At 44.9% G+C, this 23,457-nt stretch overlaps 1 protein-coding gene across 8 annotated transcripts in view; it reads right to left on the bottom strand.

Moving 5' to 3' along the window:
* Positions 1–17,487, bottom strand: part of LOC119654166 (proline dehydrogenase 1, mitochondrial) — an 85,726-nt gene extending 68,239 nt beyond the window's left edge. The window contains exons 1-2 of one of the 8 annotated variants that reach the window (XM_038059327.1): positions 17,352–17,487; positions 15,998–16,568 (exon numbers count right to left, since the gene is read on the bottom strand). In XM_038059327.1, the coding sequence (XP_037915255.1) occupies positions 15,998–16,462 (465 nt within the window). In that variant the 5' untranslated portion in view covers positions 16,463–16,568; positions 17,352–17,487. Of the gene's footprint in view, positions 1–15,997 lie in introns of all 8 variants that reach the window. The other 7 variants (XM_038059332.1, XM_038059331.1, XM_038059329.1 and 4 more) reach the window with 7 other exon arrangements.
* Positions 17,488–23,457: the final 5,970 nt, after the last annotated feature.

Raw genomic sequence — 23,457 nt, forward strand, 5'->3', positions numbered from 1 at the left:
CGACAGCTATCGTGAGTTCATCTAATCTACAACAGATAGATAGACTAAACTACGGATAAATGAGCTGAGATAACGACGTCCGAGTGACTGCATTCCGAATGCTTTGGTACAAGCAATTATAAATAGTACATTTTGATTGACGTTCACTTTTGTGAGTACACATGAGCACATCAGGGATAGATGGAAGATTTGCCTGGGACGGAATTAGTGCGCGAGACTGATTCCGTCATGCTTTGTGCTATTCTATGGTTTCACTTTTACTGGGAGTAACCTTGCCTATACATATATACTATAAATATGCATGCATACATCACTGGCTATCTGCCTGCTCTATGTTATCTAGATAATTCAATCATATGGGAGTACTACGCTAATAGCTTTCGGGTAAGTCTGAGATTTGATTTATTGATTTTTTTTTTTTGTATTTTCTCGCATTTAATTAGTTTAGTAACCATTCAAGCGTATCTGCATCATTCCATCATTCATAGTGAACGTAAAGCACATACACACTAAGGTCTCCAGGAAGTTTAATTAAGGGGATGCTTTCTTATGAGAATTTCCGGAGAAGGTAACATAGGGACATGCGTATCTGCTAATGGAGTTGCTAACAAGGGGGTGGAAGAGTTTGTCTTTGAGGTTTCCATCCTTTCTCATAAACATCATCAAAGTACTAAAAAGGGAAAGGGGGTTATTTCCTGTTTTATACCACAGGTAACAAAGTATGCCCAGGCGCAGTCAATGTCAAAATATGGACGCAAAGAGAACCCAGAATTATGTACCTTGGATGTTTCCTTTTACCTGTTGAGTTAGGAAGAAGTAGAACCGTAGGATTGGATCTTTTGCTCAATTATGGAAAGTCGTTAAATGGACGATAAAAGTTAATAAATATCGGAATACCTTGCTGGATTGAAATTACATCCCACATTCACTGAACTTAATATTTTGGTTTTATGATTGCTTCCAGCAAAAATCGAGCTAATGAGACGAACTTTTTACCAAACGCCCGTAATTTTATGGTTTCTGTCGGGTTAGTGGAAACGGGTTACAGGCTTGAAATAGAGTTTTCAATCAGCTTGATTCCTTTTATATCCAATAATGGTGGAATTTGATGCGAAAAAAAACCTTATAACCACGAAAACTCACTCTCCAAAACAGACAAACACTGTTCCCCGCAAATGAGCGTCTGACCCCATACAAAATAGAAGTCATTCGGTATATTTGTGTGCAAGTGCTCAGAACCTGTATACTTGGAAGCAATTAGGGAAATTATATAAACGCTGGACTACGAATATCGCATTAGGAGGTGACTGAACATTTTTTGCTCACTAGACATGACTAGCAGTTCGGTTACATCATAGTTCGATGAGATCATACTGAAATAAAAACTGCACTTCATAATAGGATTAACGCTAAGATAGTTAGCCTATCAGCTTCCCAGGAATAATTTTAAAACCGAAAACACTTCACCGACATTCATTCGAATTTGAAAGTTAAATATAATTAAAATAATGGATAAATTGTAAACAAAAAAAAAGAAGAATTCATATTTGATCGGTCACCTAGAGAATTTTTCAATATTGCTCCAAAAAAAATGAGCCTTCGCCCCTAAACCACACTTGTCCCGCAACGAACAGGCCTCAAATTATACGAAGCGCTTGGTAGAGAAATGAGTACTCTTGAAAAACTGTCCTGTCCTGAAATTTACGGAACCTCTGCCAAGGTATAATCACCCTTCCACCTCAGATCATCCGTAAAACCCATCTATGTATACATGTATAAATCGGCTCACTAAACGATCCAGAAAACAGATACAAAGTACCATTGACCCTATTTTTTATAAAAAGTTACCAATTAGAGGGTATAAATCGAAGGAGCTTTTTTCTCTTCTGGTCCTCTTACAAAATGTTAACTCTCTTTTATAAACCAGAATCAAGCCTGAGGCAGAGAATTCCGTTGGTAAATACTGTAGCATCTATATTGCACGACCTTCAGCAAACGACCGAAACTCAATTATATTAAACAGGTTAGTTCTCAGAAATTGGTCAGTCTCGAAAAGCTAACCATTATGGAGTCAACATCCAAGGTCAATTTTAAAATGGTCTCACTGACTCATTGACGACCTAATCCAATCTGAAGCAGGAATACGAGTTTGCCTTATGATAATCAAATTAATTCTGGAGTGCCTAATAGCAAAAAGAAATAAACTCTATTTAAAGCCAGATAGTAAGGGATGGCATATGTCGGTAATATTAAGAGGAGCTACTCTGTTCCCTTAAAGGGCGTTACCCGACCTTAAAGGGAGAGTCCTATTCAAAATTGACATGACGTTAAATCCACGTCGCCTCAAAGGTCCTTTCAATGGTATGGTTACGGCTTATAAGTGATGATTACTTGCTCTCTAAGATTGGACTGAATACCTAGACACACTAGACGCTTTGTCCTAACAATGTTTAAAATTCATCTGGACAAACCTTATGACCGAGAGATGCAGCGAATCCAATTCAGATAAGCCAACTTTGGGACAAATAATAATAATAATAATCGTTGGCGCTACAATCCATGTTGGATCAGGGCCTTGAAGTGTGTTAGAGCACTTCATTCAAGACCGTTACGGTACACTAGGAGGCAATGTGGTCAGCATTGCGCTCGCCCGAGATTATTACCCTGATTTGACTCAGGTACTCATTCACAGCTGAGTCGACTGGTATCCGACGTCAAATCACGGTACAAATTCCACTGCCACCAGTGAGATTTGAACCGCGACCTTCCGTACGACAGCCTTGCGCTCTAACCACTCAGCTATCCGGACACCGGACAAAGGCTAAAGAAAAAAAAGAAAAACAAAATTCACGCCCAGACTGCACACCCTCGTCTTAAACTTACGAAAGTGACTCTTACAGAGCATGAGACCCATCCGAGGAAGAGGATAGAACGTCAATCTTTGAAAAACAACTAAAGCATCTGCCGACAATCGCAAAGCTGTTGGCAAGCTGCACGGCTTTCAAAATCCCAACATGTTAAAGAGAATCCAGCACGAGATGGAGAATGACCGAGAAAATCAGTAGGTCATAATATGCGTTGACTTTACAATATCTAAAAACATTACAACCAAACTAAACGCAGCCAACGTCTCCAATATCTCCCTCAAGAAGACGAATATCCAATAAAGTCATATGCTCGCCTCAGCACAGGTGAAATACCTCCTGCGTCACATACACGTCGTTAAACCAGATGCCAGTCAATCTGGTCATGAAAGCATTCGATTTCCCGTCTCCTCCATTAAGTGCCCATACGAGATGAGCACCTCCAAATGAATTCGAAATTCCTAAACCTCTTCCTAGTTACCTTCCAATCAAAATTTCAATAATCTACTTTAACAAAAACTAGGGCGATATTCCACTGCCTAGTAAAGTTTGAAGCGATTCGGTAGTATGAAATCACACAATGTCATAATTGCCAACAAATAAGGCACACATCATCTAACTGCAATTTAAAAGCAATACTCCGCATGGCCCACGCTACCGCCCAAAAAAAAAAAAAACATGAATCGGGCCCTGCTGCATTAACTGCACATTCGGGTTATCGCAACTGCCTGTCCTTTATTCAAACAAACACAAACCTATCCCTCAATCGAAGCGCGCCAAAATAATCAACTCATCCATGTAACAACCTCAACAACTACGGTTCCAAAACCAGAAGCGCAGCACGCCTCCAGAATGCATTTGCCTCGAACAATAGAGTACAGTTCCTGTCCAATATGCCAACCTCAACCCCAACCCAACAGTATCCTTCTCTCCTAGAATTCCCTATCCACACCTGAGAAACTAACTGTCGGCAAACAATGACTTCTAAGGTAGTACTGGTCAACGTGAACTTAGTTGAAAACATGAGCTTCTCCTTATGTCCTTCTTAATGAAACCAAATCGTAATGAATCTCTAATATATACCTCGGTCGCTTAGGACTTACTTAGGGCAAACGAATCTTCCTCACACTTGGTAGTCACTTAAATATCATTCGTGACACAATACCGCTTTGAACACAAACGCCACTAAGTTCACCAATAATATTGCTAAAACTCACATTCCTCCAGCTAACACTTCTTCCTCCAAACCGGCCTACATTTCATCGCTTAAATAACCTCCTCATTCCTCGACTATTTCATCGTGAGTAACACTCTGCTCACCAAATGCCACCGTATAGCCGCCTTAGATGACCTACCAAACGGTTCCTGGTCCGGCCTGGCCTCCCGCCCGTCCCATACTATCACAACATTAACATTGCGAAAGTTTTTCAGGAAATATGCCATAGAACCATCCCACTCAGACCTCTAAACTATGATATAAAGGATTTTTAACTTAATCAAAGAGAAAAGCACATTCCGTTATCAATTCCATCAACACAGGTACGCTCCTCAATAGAAGTGACTTAAATCCCGGATATATTCTTTGACACAACTCATATCATCCTAAATTCTTTAGCTTTATATGTAAAATACTACACTGTCAAGCACTAGGGTATTTCCTTCAACCACTCCCACCTAGCTAAACCCCGAAAATCCTCCCCCAGTACATCCGCCCAAGGTCATGCCAACCCAAGTTGAAATGATTTTTTAAGAGCCAACACCTTAGCTTCTACATATCCGGCCTAAGCACTAAAATGGCTGTTTGTCAACATGTCACAATCGCCTACCAACCATCCAGAATTCTAACACTTTCCGATCCCGATGCTCGAGGGCAGGGCCTAAATTGCCGTCCCATTCAAACTATCACCCCTAAGACAGCTGAGTCTCTCATACCTTTTTGTAATAACAAAAAATTAACTAACCCAGACGAAATACCAAATATTGAACTGAAAAAATGTGTTTAGACCCTAAGTCCCTCCCTAACTAAACTATATAGCCGTTGCCTATTAACTGCCCACTTTCCTACCCCATGAAAAAACGCCTATATAATTCCGATCCTTAAAAAAGGACAAACCGCAAAGCCGCCTAAGCCTTCCTCAACCTTAAAATGGACCTATACAGAAGCATTAACGGCAACTCTCCGACAATCGCCTAACCAATCGACATAAAGAAAGGCTTCGACTCCTTTTGGCAGGAGGGCCTGATTTACAAAATATCCAATCCAATCCCTAAACGCATTCCTCAAGTATTGAAAATTACTCTTCAATCTCTCCCTACGAAACTGTCATTTTTTGCGATCTCCGCGGCAGTCAAGTTCACCACAGTCACCGCCGCGAAATACCAAGGTATCCATCCTAATTCCCTTTTATCACCTATGCCATACGTGAACTTCACCCTCTCCAACCCCATGAACCCCATATTTTGAAAGTTTGGGTGCTAAGCCCTAAACGAGGAGTCTGTGGACCAAAAAAAGAGGGAGTAAATTGCTCCCCATTTGGTCCGGTCCGGCATTAAGTTGATGCGGACTTAGGACCCCACAATTGTCACTATGGCCAGACTGTTAACCTAAACATTCTAAGTCGTCTGGGAGAGGATATGCTCGGAGAATCGACGCACAGGTGGCTCGTTCACGCAAGCGATGGGTCGTCTCACCCTTCTCCTCTTCTCGCTAGATCTATGAATGAATGTCAGGTCCCAAGGAACAAACAAAGAAAAAAACAACAACAACAACAACATAAAGTTAAGGAGGCCAATATAGCTTCACAGCGGAAACCACTATATCAAAGTGGACGAGTTCTAGATGGGAGATAAAAGCCTGGAAAGTAAAAGGCATCCAACCGACAATACTTCAAAGGTGCCTGAAGGAAATTTATAGAAAAGGTAATAAATATTAAAAAAAGTAGTTAAAGATCCCTGCATGTGGTCAGGAAAACCGAAAGGACTATGAAACAACTCATTGAAGACCATTGTTGAAATAAAAAATTGAGTCCTTATAAAACGGGCCATTAGAATAGTTTATGTGCTTGGTACTCTCAACAGGGCATCTAAAATGATTTGATGTATAGTTTCTTCCCAGTGTCCATTTACACGGTTAAAAACCAATAAGAGGGATTGGTAGAGCGCCAACTTCGGTATAGGTAGCTCTTAACCACGACGACTAGACCAACACCAGGACTGGAGAAAGGAGTCAGGGCAGGGAAAATTTTACTATTACTCTGCTGAGGGGGAGGGGGGCTGAGTGAGTCTACGATGTCCCCGAAGGAATCGCGGAAGCCATAAAGGCTGAAGGGCAGGACCGAGCGGAAAAGTAGACCTGCTCCCTACAGAAGAGGAGAAACTTGACGACATTGACCTAAACGGAAGAAGGCTCAACTCAGGCAGCAAACCACAAGGAAGTGCGATATCGGGGTGGGGGGAGAGAGAACAGAGCCGACAACCAGCAGCTTATGTATCTGTGGAACAATGAAAACATGCACAACGGCATCCCTAGAGGTCCTGCTAAGGTCGATTCTTCCCCATCTGCACATACTGATGTGGGCAAGGAGGGTAATCTTCAGAATCTGTGGGAGTACCAGTGACGCGAGGAGCTGCGTATATCGAATTATTAATACACGGAAGAGAAATAGATGCAGCGAAGGTCACGGGATTGTTGTGGGGAGTTGGTAGTGGAGTCAGGATGGATGGAAGAAGGGAGAGGTTGAGTGGGATTACGAGAACAGCGAGGGTAAGGATTTCAAATTGCCGCAGGCAAAAACGGCTACGATGCTCAAGAAATACTTTTTATGCGATTTTTTAATCATCGACTTCACAGTGGAACGCATAGCCTTACAGTGAACAAGGTCGGCTTCTTCTACACGTTTCAGGCGAATGCTATTAAGGATCTCCGCTGTGAACCAAGTTGGGTAGGAACGCATTCAAGCAGGGAAATAAGGGACATAACGGGAGAGGAGATCGGATAGGATATTGTAAAAATTGCTAAGAGCTTGATGACACGTTGAGCTGCTTGATATGTGAACCCAGTTGATATACGGTAAAGTTGAGTTGAGACCGTAAAAGTTGGCTTTGGGGAAATTAAACTTTGTAGATTTACGCGCCATTTTGGAGTTTGAACGGGGAAGCACCGCTTCAAATTCAAGTGGGGGATGGTGAGCGTCAGTTTTGACATACAGGGGTTCACATGAAAATAAAAAGAGGTTGCGCTCGCGGAGGTTGGAAAGGAAGATATCGAGTGCGGCCCAAGGAGTTTTTGGTAGTATTTAAATTCAGGGCAGAGAAAGTTTTCATAAAGGAAGACAGTAGAAGAGATGAATGTGAGAGATTGTTGGAAGGAATTGGAACGCTAGGACAATTACGCCAGTGGACCATGAGGAAATTCAAATCTCCGCAAAAGAAGAAAGGGAATCTGACAGTAGGGAGCTCAGACATACTGTCAAATAATTTTTCGTACAGATGGGAAAGGTAAGCAGTCCAGGATCCTCATCGGGGGATACGAACCTAAACATTTAAAATATTGGTTAAACCTCACCAAAAAGAGTCTCCAGATCACAACCGGAATACTCACTGATCACTGTAAGCTAAACTGTTACCTTCCCCAAGGGATATCTACAGGTACTGTCTGTAGATTTTATGAGGAGAGTGGTGAAAACAGATCACATATTCTAGGACAGTGTTCAGCACTTGTGCAAAGTGGGAGAGGCACCTGGGAGAAAACTTAATACCGAATGTTGGTTATAGGTTTCAATGGTATATTTTATATAGTTCATAGGTGTATACTATATTCAATAAAAGGGGCACAACGGTTATTTTAGGACAAAGTGCGCCATTGCCACCCCAAAAAACTATAAACTTATTAGCCATGTACCTCGCTATGATTTCCAGATAGAAATATCCAGAGAATTGTTTTGAAGCTGTCCAAACCAATATCGGACTATAAAGTCTCTGGTAGTGGTTGCAAGTCTACTGATTTAAATTAGATCAATTTAGGTTAGGGCTTACAATAATTCGAAGCGACCTTGACTGTTGTTATCCCCCGTCCTTTGTTGTTTTGGAACAGGTCTTGGAGTTCGCCCTTCCAAATCGACTATTATTAAAGATGGCATGGATTGGTGCTTCCACGTTGAGGAAAACATATGCTGATGGATATCTTCCTTTGTTTATTTTCAGCCTTTTTAAAGGCTGAACTTCCTTAGGTTACAATTCACCAAAATTCCTCCCCTTCCTTTCACCCTTTCTACCACTTTTTGTTACTATTCTGAGTCTCGTTCTCGAAACCAAGAAATTATTGCATTTTCACTCCTGAAAAACATAATTTGCTGCTATTAATCTGTGGCAACTGTTTCGCTGATAAACCGCCCGTGATCCATTTCCTTATTGCATAGAAATTGTATTTTAATGGCTAATAAAAGTATCTCAAACGCACTCCAGCCTAGTCTACCCATTTATATGACAATTTTTACGATCCTCACATAACAATTGTCTACAAACGCATCAGGGTCAAATTAGATACTCTCACAATAAAGGGGGCTGAGAAGGCCGCAATAGATACGAAACTTCTGTTGTGTTAATAATGGCCTAATTGAATCTCATGGTTTTTGTGTAGTGAAACAGATTCTGTAGTAATATTCAATTATAACTGCGTACAAGGGAATCACAGATAATTGCAGTAGTTACCTCTGTGGTGCCGCGAAGTTTGTAATTAGGCAATGAATTCGTTGGGCTTGGTATCGCTAAATATGTTCAGAGTTCCTCCAAATACATCCAAATTATGGGTTAAACATGGATATGTATCTGTATCTAATCTTTTCACGGTAAATTGAAATTCAGTCAATTTTCCTCTATTGAAACACGCAAAGGCATTAGCACGTAAAGGAGGGAGCGGACCTATTCAATACAAATGGAGTTTCACTCAACGTTCCAGGTTACAGGTTACTACGCGATTATCCACCAATTTTAAGAACAATTTCCGGGTACTTTTCCCCATTGTGCTATAATTGGCCTATATATATATATGTACAGTGCCCGACAAAAAACTGTTCGCACTCAACACTTCTATGATTCTAGGCAACATTTAGTCCCGCGTGATGTCTGTCTGTGGCGGGTCACTTAATCCGTATGGATGAAGATTATCCCACCCGGAAAGTCTATAAGGGCAATATCTATGGTAGGAAAAGAAGACGAGGCAGACCCTGCCTAAGATGGAGCGATGGCGTGGGCCAGGACGCCAGACAGCTTTTAGGGATATCGAATTGGTGGACCTCGGCGCAAAACCGGGATGTCTGGAGTTCCTTATTAAGGCAGGCCTAGACCGGATACCGGTTGTTGCGCCATTGATGATGATGATGATGATGTCTGTTTTGGGATTTAAAGCTAAATATTGGGGTCATAAAAAGATTGTCATATTCAGATTTAGTTCAGTATCAGTTTGCTTGGAGATTCGGAAGGAGAGCGTGTGAAACCCCTAATTTTGCGTAAAAAAATGTCAGTATGCCGAGATGGCAGTCTGGGTCGAAAACAAGGGAGCAGGAGAAAGCAGCTGATTACTCCCCGCCCCAGGCGATCATTAGACCGAGCATCCTTGCGCGATAGATTTCCAACTGCTCCTTAATTACGTACTGAATTGCTGGAAGGGGGAAATGTGTCAGTTAGTGTGAGAACGGTGCAGCGACGGTTGAATGAATTAAGACTCAGAGCTCGAAGACCAGCAAAAGCCGATTTTAAGGAAGACTATGCTCGAAAAAAGGCTGAATTGGGCATTGGAGCGACCTGACAGGACTGTGGACGATTGGAGGGGAGTTGTATTCTCTGATGAGTCGAAATTCAATTTGCTGGGATCTGACTGTCCGTCCCCAGTGAAAGAAGAAAAGGAGCGAGATTTGACCCCCAGTGTGTTGAACGAACTGCACGCCATTCTCCTTCAGTAATGATGTGGGAATGCATAATATCCAAAAGGACTTGGTAGTTTTTCCTTTCTAAGCGGTACTGTCAATGCAGAAAAATTCGAAAAAGTTATCGAAGATTGCGTCGTTCAGACGGTAGAAGCCATCCATGAGTACTTTGATGAAGTAATGTTTCAGGAAGATTCGGCTCCGTGTAATAGATCTCGTACTGCAAGTAAACGAAATTTTTCCTGCGTCAAATTTTTTATCTATATTATCCTTAGTGCAGTTCCCAATCACAGGTAAAATCTTGGAAAGAGTAGCTTGGCATAAAGTCGCTCCATGGCCAGGAAACAGTCCAGATTTGAACCTCATTGAGAACTTATAAACGTTCATGAACCGGCGACTGGAACAAAGATCGATAAGGAACAAAGCAAATCTAGAAAAAACTTTAGAAAAGATATGGCTTAATGGAATTCGGAACGATTTGAAAATTTAAACGGAAGACAACTGCATTTGGACATACCAAATTCTCGGACAGAGCAAGATATTCCCGGAGAAGATTAGTTCTCCAATTTTTTAGAATGGCACCATAATTGGTCCATTGGTCCTACGAGCCTTGCCCGAGTAAGACTTTTCCGGAAGTCTTCAGTGAAATCCGTTACAAGTTTGAACCAGAAGATAACAGAGCAGAAGTGTGTTCCATTCGTAAAACGAATGGTGGTGGAGTCCTAGTCGAACTAGACCCGAGGACAACAAATAAAGTTACGTACTGTGAAGCAGTCAAGAGGCTTCTAGGAGAAAAAGCTTTGGTTTCCAGCCTGGAAATCCGAGACGCTGACCGCCTCACAGAAAAGAACGCGGTAGAAGAGGCCATCGAACGCGAATGTCCGAAGGTAACCAATACCTGGATTGGTATCACATCTGCGAACTCCAGAGGCCTAAAACTCGTTAAGGTGGAAGTTGCCATGCAATACGCGATGAAGCCTCTAAACAGCGGAAAAATAAGAATTGGTTGGGTAGTGTGCAGGATACGAATCCGGGCCGCTCAAATCAAATGCTACAGACGTTAGTATTATGGGCACACACCTGCAACCTGTCCTACCATAAAGCGAACACCTGGAATGAAAAGGAAAGCTGTATCCTATGCAGGGACCGTGGCGCGAATGATGAGAAAGTTGCGCACATTGCGGGCTCAGGGCGGAGTCCAATCTTCATAGCAGAATTGGAAAGAGCTAGGACGCGGTTCGCATCCTACAAATCAATATGCACCGGAGTGCGTTAGCAACTCGTGAGTGGGAGTTGCTAACGCAGTTCACTGCGGAGACCAAAGCTGATTTAGTACTCTTGAGTGACTAGTACCCAAACAAGGACCCAGTTTCATGGCACCCTGACATATCAGGCACCGCTGCCATTTGGATTCGGGACAGCACTCTCCTTAGGGCTCTTACTCAAGACCGAGGGGACGGCTTTCTCTGGATTCGGTGTTCAAGGACAACGTTTTTTAGTGTCTATCTTACGCCGAATGAGACGATGTTGGACTTTTGATGCAGGGATAATGTTTTGGAGAACGCTATCTTTGGGTGATTTCAATGAATGGGGCATGCCTCACACAGACTCCAAAAGGAAACGAATTCTAGAAATGGTGGCGAGAACAGGACTGGTAGTTCTAAACGCCGGATCCACTCCAGCGTTCCGGCCCCCAGGCTGCGAGGGAACATTCCAGACGTAACCTTCGCGTCAGAATCACTGGTGGACGGGTGGCGAAATCTGGAAGACTTCTCGGAAAGCGGCCTTGAATACGCTGCCTCCAAAGGGGTGAGCACAAACTCCCGGTGTGCGCCACCCCGGCGCTCTTTCTGTGCATGGAACGTCGCAAAAGTGAACACCGGAAGGTTTGTCGAAACCCTTGGAACAGGTGGGCCGCGCTGGATGGTATTCCTGGGGGCGGCCGACACTGTCGTAAATTCAGTTATGAACAGTTATGAGCCTCCATGTCCAGGAGGGCATCGAGACGTGGCAAACCTTTTATGTATCGGTGGACAGTAGAAATCGCTAAGCTACAGAAGGAGCGTCACAGGCTCTGCCACTTAACACAAAGTCTAAGCTGCCGGGACGAGCCATGTACCATAGTGACGGACTACAAATCAGCCAAAAGGAGATTCCGCAGCGCAATAAACCAGAGCAAAGCTGGCTGCTGGCAGGATCTGGTGGTCGAGGTGAATGGAGTCCTGTGGGGACTCGATTACAAACTGGTAATCCGAAAAATCGGGGCACTCCGGAAACCCTGTTCACTTAAGGCCGAGCAGATGGACCGCGTTGTAAGGACACTATTCCCTGCAAGAAGGCGCTAGGAACCGATGGTATTCCAGCAGAGGTATATAAACTGGTATTTCAGCGTCGGCCAAACCTACTGCTCAGCGCATTCAGGCTCAGGCTGAAAGAGGGAACTTTCCCTGCTCGTTGGAAGGTGGCGAAGCTCGCGCTGATTCACAAAGGGGAAGGCGACACCGAGTTTCCGTCTGCTGGAAAAGTGCTCGAAAAGCTCATCAGAAGTAGACTCGTTGAAGCGATACGCACTGCCGGAGATTTATCTCCCCGGCAGTTTGGTTTTAGAGCAGGGAGATCCACAGTTGATGCTGTCGTGGATGCCGTTCGACGAGCGGAGGCACATAGCCTCCGAACTCGACGAGTGATGCTCCTTATAAAGCTTGACGTCCGAAGCGCCTCTAATTCCTTAAGATGGAAAGACATTCTAGACACACTAGACAATAGTTTCTACTTGCCGAACTATCTCTTACAGATATTGAGGAACTATCTGAGGAACCGCTCTCTGCTCTATGAAATACTAGAGGGTCAGTGATCCCCGTTGCCCTTCTTGCTAAGCGCAAGGGAGATGAGCGAAGGGAGGTTGTTGCTCGTGAAGAACTGCAACGCACTCTAGACGAGTGGCAGCTCTCGTGGCAAAATGATATCATTTGTAATGATATGAGTGGAAATAGGAGATCAAGTCGATCATCCTGAGTGGCCGATAACGACCTAGAGGGCAGAGCTATCCCAAAAATCTAAACAAATTGGCTAAGTTGACCGTGAAGGTCCGCCCACAAAGATTGAAGCTCCATCAAAGTGCTCGGTCGACACGTTCTTGCACGCCTCTGTGCTAGCCAGGCTCGGGAATGTGGGGGGTTCCTTTGAGCACTTTGATCCCTCACGCTTCATTACTAAAAAAAACAGCGTGTCCGGATTCTAAAATAGACATTAATAAGGATTTCGCGACGGCCTATCGAATGATAAACAGAACGCGTACTAAAATTGGAAAATAGAAAAGAAAAAAAAACGGCTCGACCGCGCGCGTGGAGCCGTAAGTCTCCGGACCTGAGTGCCGCGATCAAGGAGGGGAAAATCCACGACGGATCACCGTCTCAATTATTGCCTCTTCGGCCTCAGATCTTGTATGAGGCGCGGCCCCTGAGGTTCCACCCTTCCTCGCCATCCTCAGGCCAGTTTATCATTTTAAGGCAGATGGACTGCGCAGCTTATCGGCAACTTAGGTGCGTGGCTGAATCGGAAGCATGGTGTGACTGACTATTTCCTTACCCAATATTTTTTCTTATGGAAGGTAGGATAGGGTTCGTCAGCAGCTCTATTTAAACAAAGGGGATCTCTCTCCAGATAACATTGTCGAAGAGATATTGAGGAGTTTTGACAGGTGGAGCCGTGTTGCCCATTACGTTCAGCTCCTTCTCGTTGATAAGAAGATAGAGCTGGACCGGTGGAGGAGCCGGTTGGCGGGTTCCTTGAACTGACAGTTTCCTCCGTCCGCTCCCCTCTCATTGGTGAAAAGAATTCCCTGATTTGAAGGCTCCGAAAGGCGGGATAGTTCGGGAACTAGGCCGAAGTAGTGTGATAAACGCTTCCAAGCTAGCTCTCTGACGATGGGGAGGTGTTTAGTTGGTAGTCCGACGACATACCGAACCGGGAGTCTTACGCTGTGTGCGTAAATGCATTCACCTACCCTACCCCATACGTAAGTCCCAAGCTACGAACCTTGCCCGAGCCTCTGCTTTCAATGGAGTGACTGTCAATGAATTTTTGCAAAATCTACAAACCACATACAACGGAATAGACTATCCTCCACAATCCATCTATAATACAATATGGACGAAACTGGTCTTGCCACCATACACACCCCCTGTAGAATTGTAAGCCGGAAAGGTTTTAAGCAGATTGGATGGATTACCTCCGCAGAAAGAGGAACTCTCGTGACAATGGCGTTGGCTGTACCAGCGCAAGGAAGCTATGAGTTGACTTGGCTGCAACAAATTCAAACATATCATCTGGATTTAGAGCGGCAGGAATCTTTCCTCTGAATCCAGATATTTTTGATGAAATTGATTTTTGGCCTGGTCATGTCACTGATAGAGCATGGAGTCAAGACCGACCATGGTCAAGGGCGCCAACCTAAAGCAATGTGTGCCTCAGGGTCGAACTTGATCGACGATGGCATCCTTCTCGCCCAGATTCTCTAATCCATTTGATCATTTATAAAAGCGGGTGAAAGAAAGGGCAAAATAGGCCAAAAAATGTCGAAAACTCAGGAAGACTATAAATCTGACTGTTCTCTACCAAAATGAATGCACTGATGGAAGAGGAAGCAAAAAAATCCAAGAAAACTAACAACGTTTCTAACAGTCTAATCAGGAAAAATTCGCAAAGCCTAAATGTCAGGATATGCACCTACTGCTGTGAAATGGTATCAGCAAAAGGAGGATAATCGTTCCCAAATGTATAAATGTAGTTCGAGGAATTTGAATCTACGCTTCCAGTCACGCATATCAGACGTGCCCAGTTTTTTTAACTATCGCTTTACGACACTCAATTAGTGTATCCGGGTCGCGTAGCAACGACTTCTTACCCAGAATCCCAAAGCGTTTTGCTACTCATCCAGATATTAAGTTCCAAATTACATAATCTTTGCGTTTTTCTCGGGTATCTCAAAAGCGCTGATGAAAAGATCTTTACATGGCGGTAAACCTCAGAAACAGTCGGGCTCGTAGCTTACTGCTTATTAGGTGTTGCTCCTAAAAACCACTTACGGCAATTAGCATGTTCTCGAGTTTACTTAGATGCATTCATGTCATGAAAAAAAGGCACACAGACACCTCAAAATTTCCATTCTATTATTTCCCCTTTCAGACTTTCCTTCAGCCAAACGCTGCTCCATTCACCCACATTTCAAAAGTTGGCCTAACCCATCCGTCTCCCCATCCCAACCACCCTCGCTTAGATAATTCAATTGAATTAACACACTCAGCGGATTTAGTGAACGAAATTTACGAGGTCAAAAGTATTTGACGATGATGAAAAGATTGGATAAATTGCAAACAAGCAGAAAAACCGGTACCGGCTTGCCGGCGAGCTGGATCACATGTTCGACGAGAGGCCAGCATGTGCCGGTGAAAGCTCCATTCGCACGACCAGCATGCCTCCCCTGAACAGTATCTGATTGCCTCTAAAGTATCTCAACTGAAAAGCACCAGAGCTGAACACGAAACTATCTTTTGTGCGGCCATAGGAACTACAGGGGAGCTAGCTGTATCTAGATACAATACAAAAAAAAACTATTCTCGATAAATGTAGCTGGGGAGCCGTGAACCCGCCGAACGACCTACAGCGGTCGCAGACGATTATAATCAATAATTAAATCTGATTTGATGATGCCTTGCAATTCCAACCTGGTCCCGGTCTGGTTGGCGAGGAGATATCGATTTTAATTTTTTTGGCACCATTACGACTCGGCAGGAGGAATAGAGGGTTGCGTAACCAAACTGAGAAATTTATCGATCGTATCTGAAGTGGAGACACCGTTCATTGAGGTGGGTCCGAGGGGAGCCCCCGTACGAGTAAAGCAGATTATATTTTCGCGCAGTCGGTTACATTCCACCGTGCATACTCATTTTCTAAACATTCCACATGTGCAGGTTATTCACCCTTCTGGACGCCAGCACACTAGGTCGGTTTGTGGCGAAGCGCTACGTCACGCTACTCCTCCGCAATCCGCCCACAACCTAAAGCCATCAGATGTTAGCTTCGCCTACATCTATGACTTATGCAACACTCCAACAGGGAGGGCTACTATTTCCAGGTCAAGTCCTTTTCAAAACGGTGACATTTTTCGCCGACAATGGAGCTACCTCGCATAGTGTCAAAGGAACTTACCGTCATGTTGTTCTCGACGATCTTCTCGCTGGAGCACATCAGGTAAACGAAATAGGCCCGAAACAGTTCCCATGTTGTTTTACTCTTGAACGCCGCCACAGGGTCGTTGAAGCTGACATCGAGGGGGTCGCGCTGTGGCTTGACCGGGATATTAGGGTCAATGGATTCGCTCTTTTTGCGGTGGCTTGCAATTGTGCTGGAGGTGGCTGCAGCAATAGTTTCTGATCGCTGCCTGACACCTACGAACCGCAGAAAATGCTCATCCCTGCGAAGGTTCTGGAAAAGCTGGTGCTCGAACGAATGCCGGTTGAATCCTTGATTGCGACGCGATGTGCTGTTGAAACTGAATTTCCTCGCGGCTGGTGTTGCGCCTAAGGGGGATGCTGTCCACGGTCCGGCTGCAGAATTTGCACTTCTGTAAACAAAATTCACTCGGTGATGGCAAATCGAACGCAAAAACGCCATTACACGACTTTGATGGCGAATCCGAATATAAATCGATGCTTGCTTATCCCAACGCTTCCTTGTTCAATTTAAATTTTCAACTTTCTGCCTGAAACTCCGCTGGCTCCTGTAATTTACACTAATATCAGGTAACGGTATTACGTATCTTCACGCCTAGTCCGAACTTTCGTGTAATTTCCTTTCACCCGCAAGCGAAAGTGGAAAACTAAAGATTTTTCCCTACTCAACGCCCGGTTGCGAATGGAAAGCCTCCCTGACAGGAAAAGTGACACAAGTCGACTTGATTCCTGTCGAAAGGCACAGCAGCACGAGACAATGAAAATCTGACGAAAAACGGAATGTGGAAAAAGGAGCACGGAAATCGAAAATTTTCCGAATCCAAAACGTGTAACCGAATCAAACTGACACGAACGCGCACACCCCCAGTTTCCCCAGTTGACAGGCCTCCTAAATCGATTTCCCCGCCTTTTTTCTTTTCGGAATTCCTTCCTTTCGTTACCGTCGTTTTCCGCACTGAATTTTCCCGAGGGTTATGTAAGTATCCCTTCCGGTTGTTCACGCAATATGCATGCAGGAAACTCACGGAAAATATATTACCAAATCGATTTTTACTGCGATTCGAAAAAGGACGACGGCAGTAATTGAACAGTTGGGAAATTCGAATCAGCACTTGAGCGCTACGAAAAGGGAAAATCGACGTCGAAGGCTGGTGAATTGAAGGCAAAAATATTTCGGGAGCGCTGGGAGCTTTCGCAAAAAAGAACACCCTCTGGGCTGGATGCCTCGACGACCGCGAATTGGCACTGTTTCACGCCGCAAAATCAATCAGTTGGTTTTCCACGTTTCTGACACAGAATCTATTAAAAGTATCCTATTCCTGAGTAAGTACAGTTTTTCTCCGATTTTTTTTTTCTGGGCTCTAGAAATATTACTCGTTCCCCGTACGCTTGTGTTCCGAGAGCTTTCGACAGACTGGGAGAAAGATTTTCTTGGAAACTCAATCACCGAGCAACGAAGGGAAACACCATCTAAATGTGCGCAGAGAATGGCAACGTCCCCTCTGAATTCCGCTTGAAATTGCGCGCAGAATCCGAACCAGATCCGTGGGATTCCATGGAGAGAAACCGGTTGGAAGGTTTTTTCTCAAGCTTTCCCTCAGTTCCATGGCAAAGACGAGCAACGGCAAAAATCAGACGAATCCCCTAACGATACTCGGCAATGGAAACCTGTTTTGCATCGCCAACGTGCATCATACAACCTGGAGTTCCGGCGGGGTCTCGCATGGCCCCTTCGTTTTTAGCTAGCATGCGCAGCGCAAGGTACAGCAGGTGAGATGTTGCGGGTGGGATCGGTATTCAGCTTCTTGCCGCGGAGCGAAGCTCGAAACCCCTGCGTTTGCTGGAGAAAGACTGGAGAAGCACATCTGCGGGGACGGTGAGCTCTATCTGATTCATTGGCAAACGTTGCATGTATAATTAGGAAAATAATATGGTATCTGCCGGTGAAAAAGAAAAAAATGTTGTAGAGTTTTACGAGTAAAAATGCTTAACGATTGCACGGAAAAGCAGTGGTGTCGGTGCACAATAGGGGTGGGTGGATCATCTAATAGAAAATTGTAAAATGGGAAATTATTTTCACTTTGGGTTATCAAACTTGTCGATTTTCACCTGGAGATATCCTTTGTGTTATGGCTGACTGATACGGAGGTAACATTAGGAGGGTTTTTTCTTCTTCTAAAAAAAACCGCCACATTATTTATATATACCTAGCCCAGATAAAGGAGGCGGGTTTGAGGCAGTAAAACAAAAATAAAATGTTGAGACCAGAAAAAGAAATAGATGACCCCTCTTGGTGACAGATCCCGCGACAAGGCGACCAGGAAAACGCATCAAACAAACAAGCAAAAAAATTATTGTGTTGAGTAAATAGCCTCAGAAAAATGCTAAGATGTTCACTTCAATCGAAGCGGTAAGACGGTCTCGGTCCTGTCAAGAAATGGCCAAGGATTATTGACGGATGGACGGCGTCAGGATATAAGTAAATTAGTCAGAACAAAACAAATACGTGCCTGTAAGCGAAATATTATTACCCTGACTGGAAGACCGAGGAACTCGCAAGAGCCCTTCAGAAAAGGCACATTGATACTTGCCCTCCACAAGAAATTCAACGGTGTGGTGCCGAAAGCTGCGGCATAGGACGCGGACGCGCAAAAATCCTATGAACTTCTTCATTTTGGTAGTCCATACACTCTTTACGGTGTTAGCGGTGCCATCTCCATAATGCCAGGGCTTCCATAATGCCAGTAAAAAAGTCGGGCGATTTGATGGCCGGCTAGTCTTTCCCTTTGAGACCATTGCATCTCAACATCGGCCGTTGATTGCGGCCTTGCAAATCAAGCTGCCGATAAAACAACGTGAGGAACGCATTTGCCTGCTGCGTACTCAATTGTAGCGATTTCGTGAATAAAAGAATGAATGACTTCACTTACGCGATTACCAACCATTAGGGCTCATACGCCCGTCCGATGGGGTTGGGTGCCACACACTAGCCGCAAGACGCAGTCGAAATGACAAGTGTTCATCCAACCGCCTAATAGGGCGGTTAGATTAACGAACCATGCACAACCGATCTCAAGATCCACCCATCATCATATTATCATTGCCATATCAAAAATGCTCACCGCTCAAGAGCAAATTGTTTCACCTTTGCTATACTGATTAGTGATACACAAGGACATCAAACCCGCTCCCCCAATTTTAGACATCACAACTTTTAAGGGGGGCTGACCGCCTTGATTTTCCAGAGGGATCTCCAACTTCTACCTTCTTTTCTTACTTTATCCTTCTGGGGTTCGAATTTAAACTCAACCGTTTTGACATGAAAACAGACCCACTTTGAGGTGCAATGACTTTCTGAGGGGTGAAGACCGCCACAATTCTTCAAAGGGATCAGAAAGAGGAGACCTCCTACTTTCTTCTTCGTATCCTCCTTAACCTGTCTTCTTCCCGAGGTAAGGTTGAAAAAAAGACCAGATGGGGGGCGACTTGCTCCCGCTCTTTATGGTCAATAGACTCCTCTTTTTGAGTTTAGCACCCAAGGCTCGAAAAGCAAAAGAGGGATGAAGACGGCTACGGTTTCGTAGCAGGGTAGAGACAACTCATCAGACGCTGCCTCACCTCTGCCCTGGGAGCAGCGTGGCCGAAGCGGCTCGAAGATTTGGCACTGTATCCACTTGCTTTGCTAGTATTGTAGTAGGCGAATGCTTCATAGCCAAATTAGGGCGATCAGGCCTGAGTCTACACGGGGACTCATCTGAAGTAACTTCGGTGACGAAACCTTTCCAGAGGTATACTGCTACCATGCGATTAGCCCCCTTGTGGGACCTCTATGGCGTTTATTAGTTACGTTCAAGTGAACCAGAGACCTTCAGGCCTCAAACGTAATATTGCGGTTCAACATGGCTGCCGTACTCCAAAGTTCGGTACTGTTGTAGGGAGGTCTTGCATCCACCAGTTTGAATAAACTGAACTGCACACTCAGCGTAGACTGGTGCCGTTCTGCCTGCCTCAGCGGAGCTCTGATTGTGGTTACAAAATCAATCTATGGCTTAAGAAGGCCATGAGATTAAGTCCACAGAGCAGGTGCTCGTGTTAAACCCATAGAAGCGTAACTGTCACTGCAACTGAAGTCGAAGAAGCAATAAAACATCTGAAATCGGGGTAGCTAGGACTCAGCACTGTACTTTAGAAAACTTTTTTCTCATGTTAATGAAGACGAAGATGTTGTGTTTTACTATCAGTGTGACACGCCTCTATCACATCCGAAATGAGGATAGTCGCGCTCGATATGGAATTGCATCGATTGTGGAAAAACTGGGAAAGAGGCGTCTTCGATGATATGGTCACGTGGAATGGTAAACCACCAAAAGGTCGACCGAAAGAACGGTCAATTAATACGCACTTGACAGCCTCGCGATTGCATCCAGATCAGGCCTTTGATAGAACAAAATGGCGCAATTGATCATCTCGGCCTCCGGCTTCATTAGAATAGAAGGTATTGAATCAGTTCATGAGCCGGTCAAGGAGGGAATAAAAACGCCACTCTACGAACCAGAGAAAGAAAGAAAGAATGACGTATTTCCGCTGGTTGGAACAAGGCTGTATGAGAGTCTCAGGATACCAAGGGAAGACGTGAGGGATTTGGGTTCAGTGGCTCATAGCTCAGCTTCTTCTCCGCGTATTTCCGTTCAATATTGCTATTATGGGGGATAGCAAAATGAATAATATATGCGGAGCTGCCGGTCTTAATCGAATTGGTGGACCTCGGCGCAAAACCGGGATATCTGGAGTTCCTTATTAAGGCAGGCCTAGACCGGATACCGGTTGTTGCGCCGTTGATGATGATGATGCCGGTCCTAATACATGGTACATGCAGAACTATCGAGCACTGACTGTGGCTCATCTCTACAAACTGGTTATGTTTCCGTGATCAGCCCCTGCTCGAAAGCATAGTTTCAATCGCCTTACATACAGGATTATGCCAGTTCATGAATTCCACCGGCGCTATAACAGTGCAACCAGAAATGAAATGGTCCAACGTCTCTACCGCCGAATCACACTTTCTAAAGTGGTCGTTCTCCACCCGTTCTTTCATTACGACCATGCCGTCCTGAATGCCCCAGCATAGAGCCATTTGTTCGACAAACGCAAATCAATAAATGGCTGCCAAAGGCAATTCATGTGTTCACAGTGCCTTCGGCTTCCGTTCCTAGTGTGACTTCACCCCACTCAAAGCATTGAAAGGTCAATCCTACAAGTTAAGTGGAGTCTGCCCACAGTTTAACAAGGGACTCGTCTGCTCTTTGCTATAAAAATAAGCGCGTAGCGAGTCGACTCGGCGGTGATGTTGTGCCACCACGTCAATCACGTCACCTTGCTTCCGATATCTCGAGGCAAGTTCATCTACTCCATGGTGGAGTTTGGATGATACATTCGGTATTTGGACATAGTAGTCCGTATCCGTCACTGGATCACCAAATCGAGCATGGGTTCCTTACAAAATTCCTAGGTACTAGTAGAAGTCTGTCTCTGTCGTATCTTGGATGTGGAGGTTACCAATGCTATGTCTGGCATTTATGCTGTTTGCCAGTCGATGAATTTTTCATGGTGAATCCCTTCAGTCACTCAAACCAATAACGTAAGCGAATTTTCAATTTTCTGACCTTGCATTCTGACCGCCGCAACTGCAGCTCAATGCACAAGTGCACAATACACAAGTTGCAGCTGCGATATATCAGCACAGAGCCGAGACCGAATCTCATCATTGATTTGTGGTAAATTTCTTGGAGTTGCCGGAGATATGCAAAGCCTAGGAATACCTGCTCTATACGAAGGATCCATTTCCGAAAATTCTATACATGCTCTTTGGAATTCGTCCCGAACCTCAGCGGAGACTTTGGTCGGACGGTGAAGAAGAATGGTTCGGGTATTCATGTCATCGTTCCTGACCCCATCGGCTCTTAGTCATCAGTTTTCGCGATGACCTCAAGCCCAACACGTTCCCTGATGACGGCTGGGATTATGTCACTCAGAGTAATAAAGTGGTGCTAGTCTGCGACTCGCTGCACACTCACGTGCGTGTATTGCGGGGAACGCTTGACGAATCTCTGGTGAAACAAGGGGTATCCCGCCGTTGTTATGTCGTAGTAGGAGCGGTTGAGAAAGCAGTTCATATCCGCTAACCTGCTGAGGTGGTCGCATTGGTTTTGGCGAAACAGCTGCAGCCATGGTCCTGCTCATCGTGCCACCTAGATGTCGAACCACCCCACGATTAGCGCCATGCTGTCCACTACGAGAGCTCGACCCATTCACCAATTCAGATGACCTTAATTTCCTCCTTCTTCTCTTTTTTTGATTTTGCATTTTATACCCAACTGCCAGTTGTGATGACAGGGTTCTTAGTGAGTAATCTGTAAGACAGCAAAGTTCCTGCAGTTTCCTCACCTACTCCCTGAGACGCCGCAGTGTCGTGCACCCATTCAAATTGAGCTATCCTTCCCTTCTCCTTTTACAACCTGTGGACGGGCCTGTGCGGAGTTGCCAAATCTCCCGTCAGGCGCGTCCCTTCGTGCGGATAAGGGAATGCTCGGCAGATGCGTAGGAATATGCACATACACGCATTTGGAGGTGTGCGTATATGGGCATGCTTATGCGCAGGCCGGGTAGGTGGGAAGTAAACGCCCGCCCGTGGATAAAAATTGGCTATGGGAAGGATACCCAGAAATAAAACCAAATATGGAGGAGCAGAAGGAGAATAAAGTTACGGTGCAGGGCTTCGGAAACCCAGTACCGGCGGCTTTTGGGAGTGGGCAAGCAGGCTCCCGGCCGTCGATATCCCTCGACTGCAGTGCCTCGGTGGTGGATTACTTGGCCACCGTTGCATCAAATACTACAAGTAGCCTGGAGGAAGAGGCATTTAAAAGGAGTACATCACTCCCGAGAACGCTTGTTCAAAACACAAGAAAAGATGGGGCACAAACTGGTCATCTATTAGCCCATAGCTCGACTATCGTGCGATCTCCTCCGAAATCAACCTTGATTAAGGAAGGAAATCACGGAAGCTCCCGGAAGGCTCAGAAGTACGTAAGCGTCCAATGTGAAAACCAAGCGGAGGGGCTATGTCAGAGTCCGGACGAATCATCGTTTGCCCTACTCGGCGGCCCTATTAAGGACAAACACAACGTGCACCAGGCCATCAAAAACATGGTCCGTACCATTCGGGTACTATACAATAGTGCCAAGGAAGAAAAAAAGGCCTCGAAGAAATCAAGCGTCACCCAGGTAACACAAGTGACACCCCCTCAAAATCCAAAGGGCGGTAAGCTTGAAAAGAGGAGTAGAGAGGGCGAGAACGATTCTTTCGGATCCTCACAGGACGCGAAAAGGCAAAAAGGCCTCTCACCGGCAAAAGGCAAGGCAAACAAAGTGACCAACGTC

This window comes from Hermetia illucens, chromosome 4 (assembly GCF_905115235.1).
Source record: "Hermetia illucens chromosome 4, iHerIll2.2.curated.20191125, whole genome shotgun sequence".
Lineage (NCBI taxonomy): Eukaryota > Metazoa > Arthropoda > Insecta > Diptera > Stratiomyidae > Hermetia > Hermetia illucens.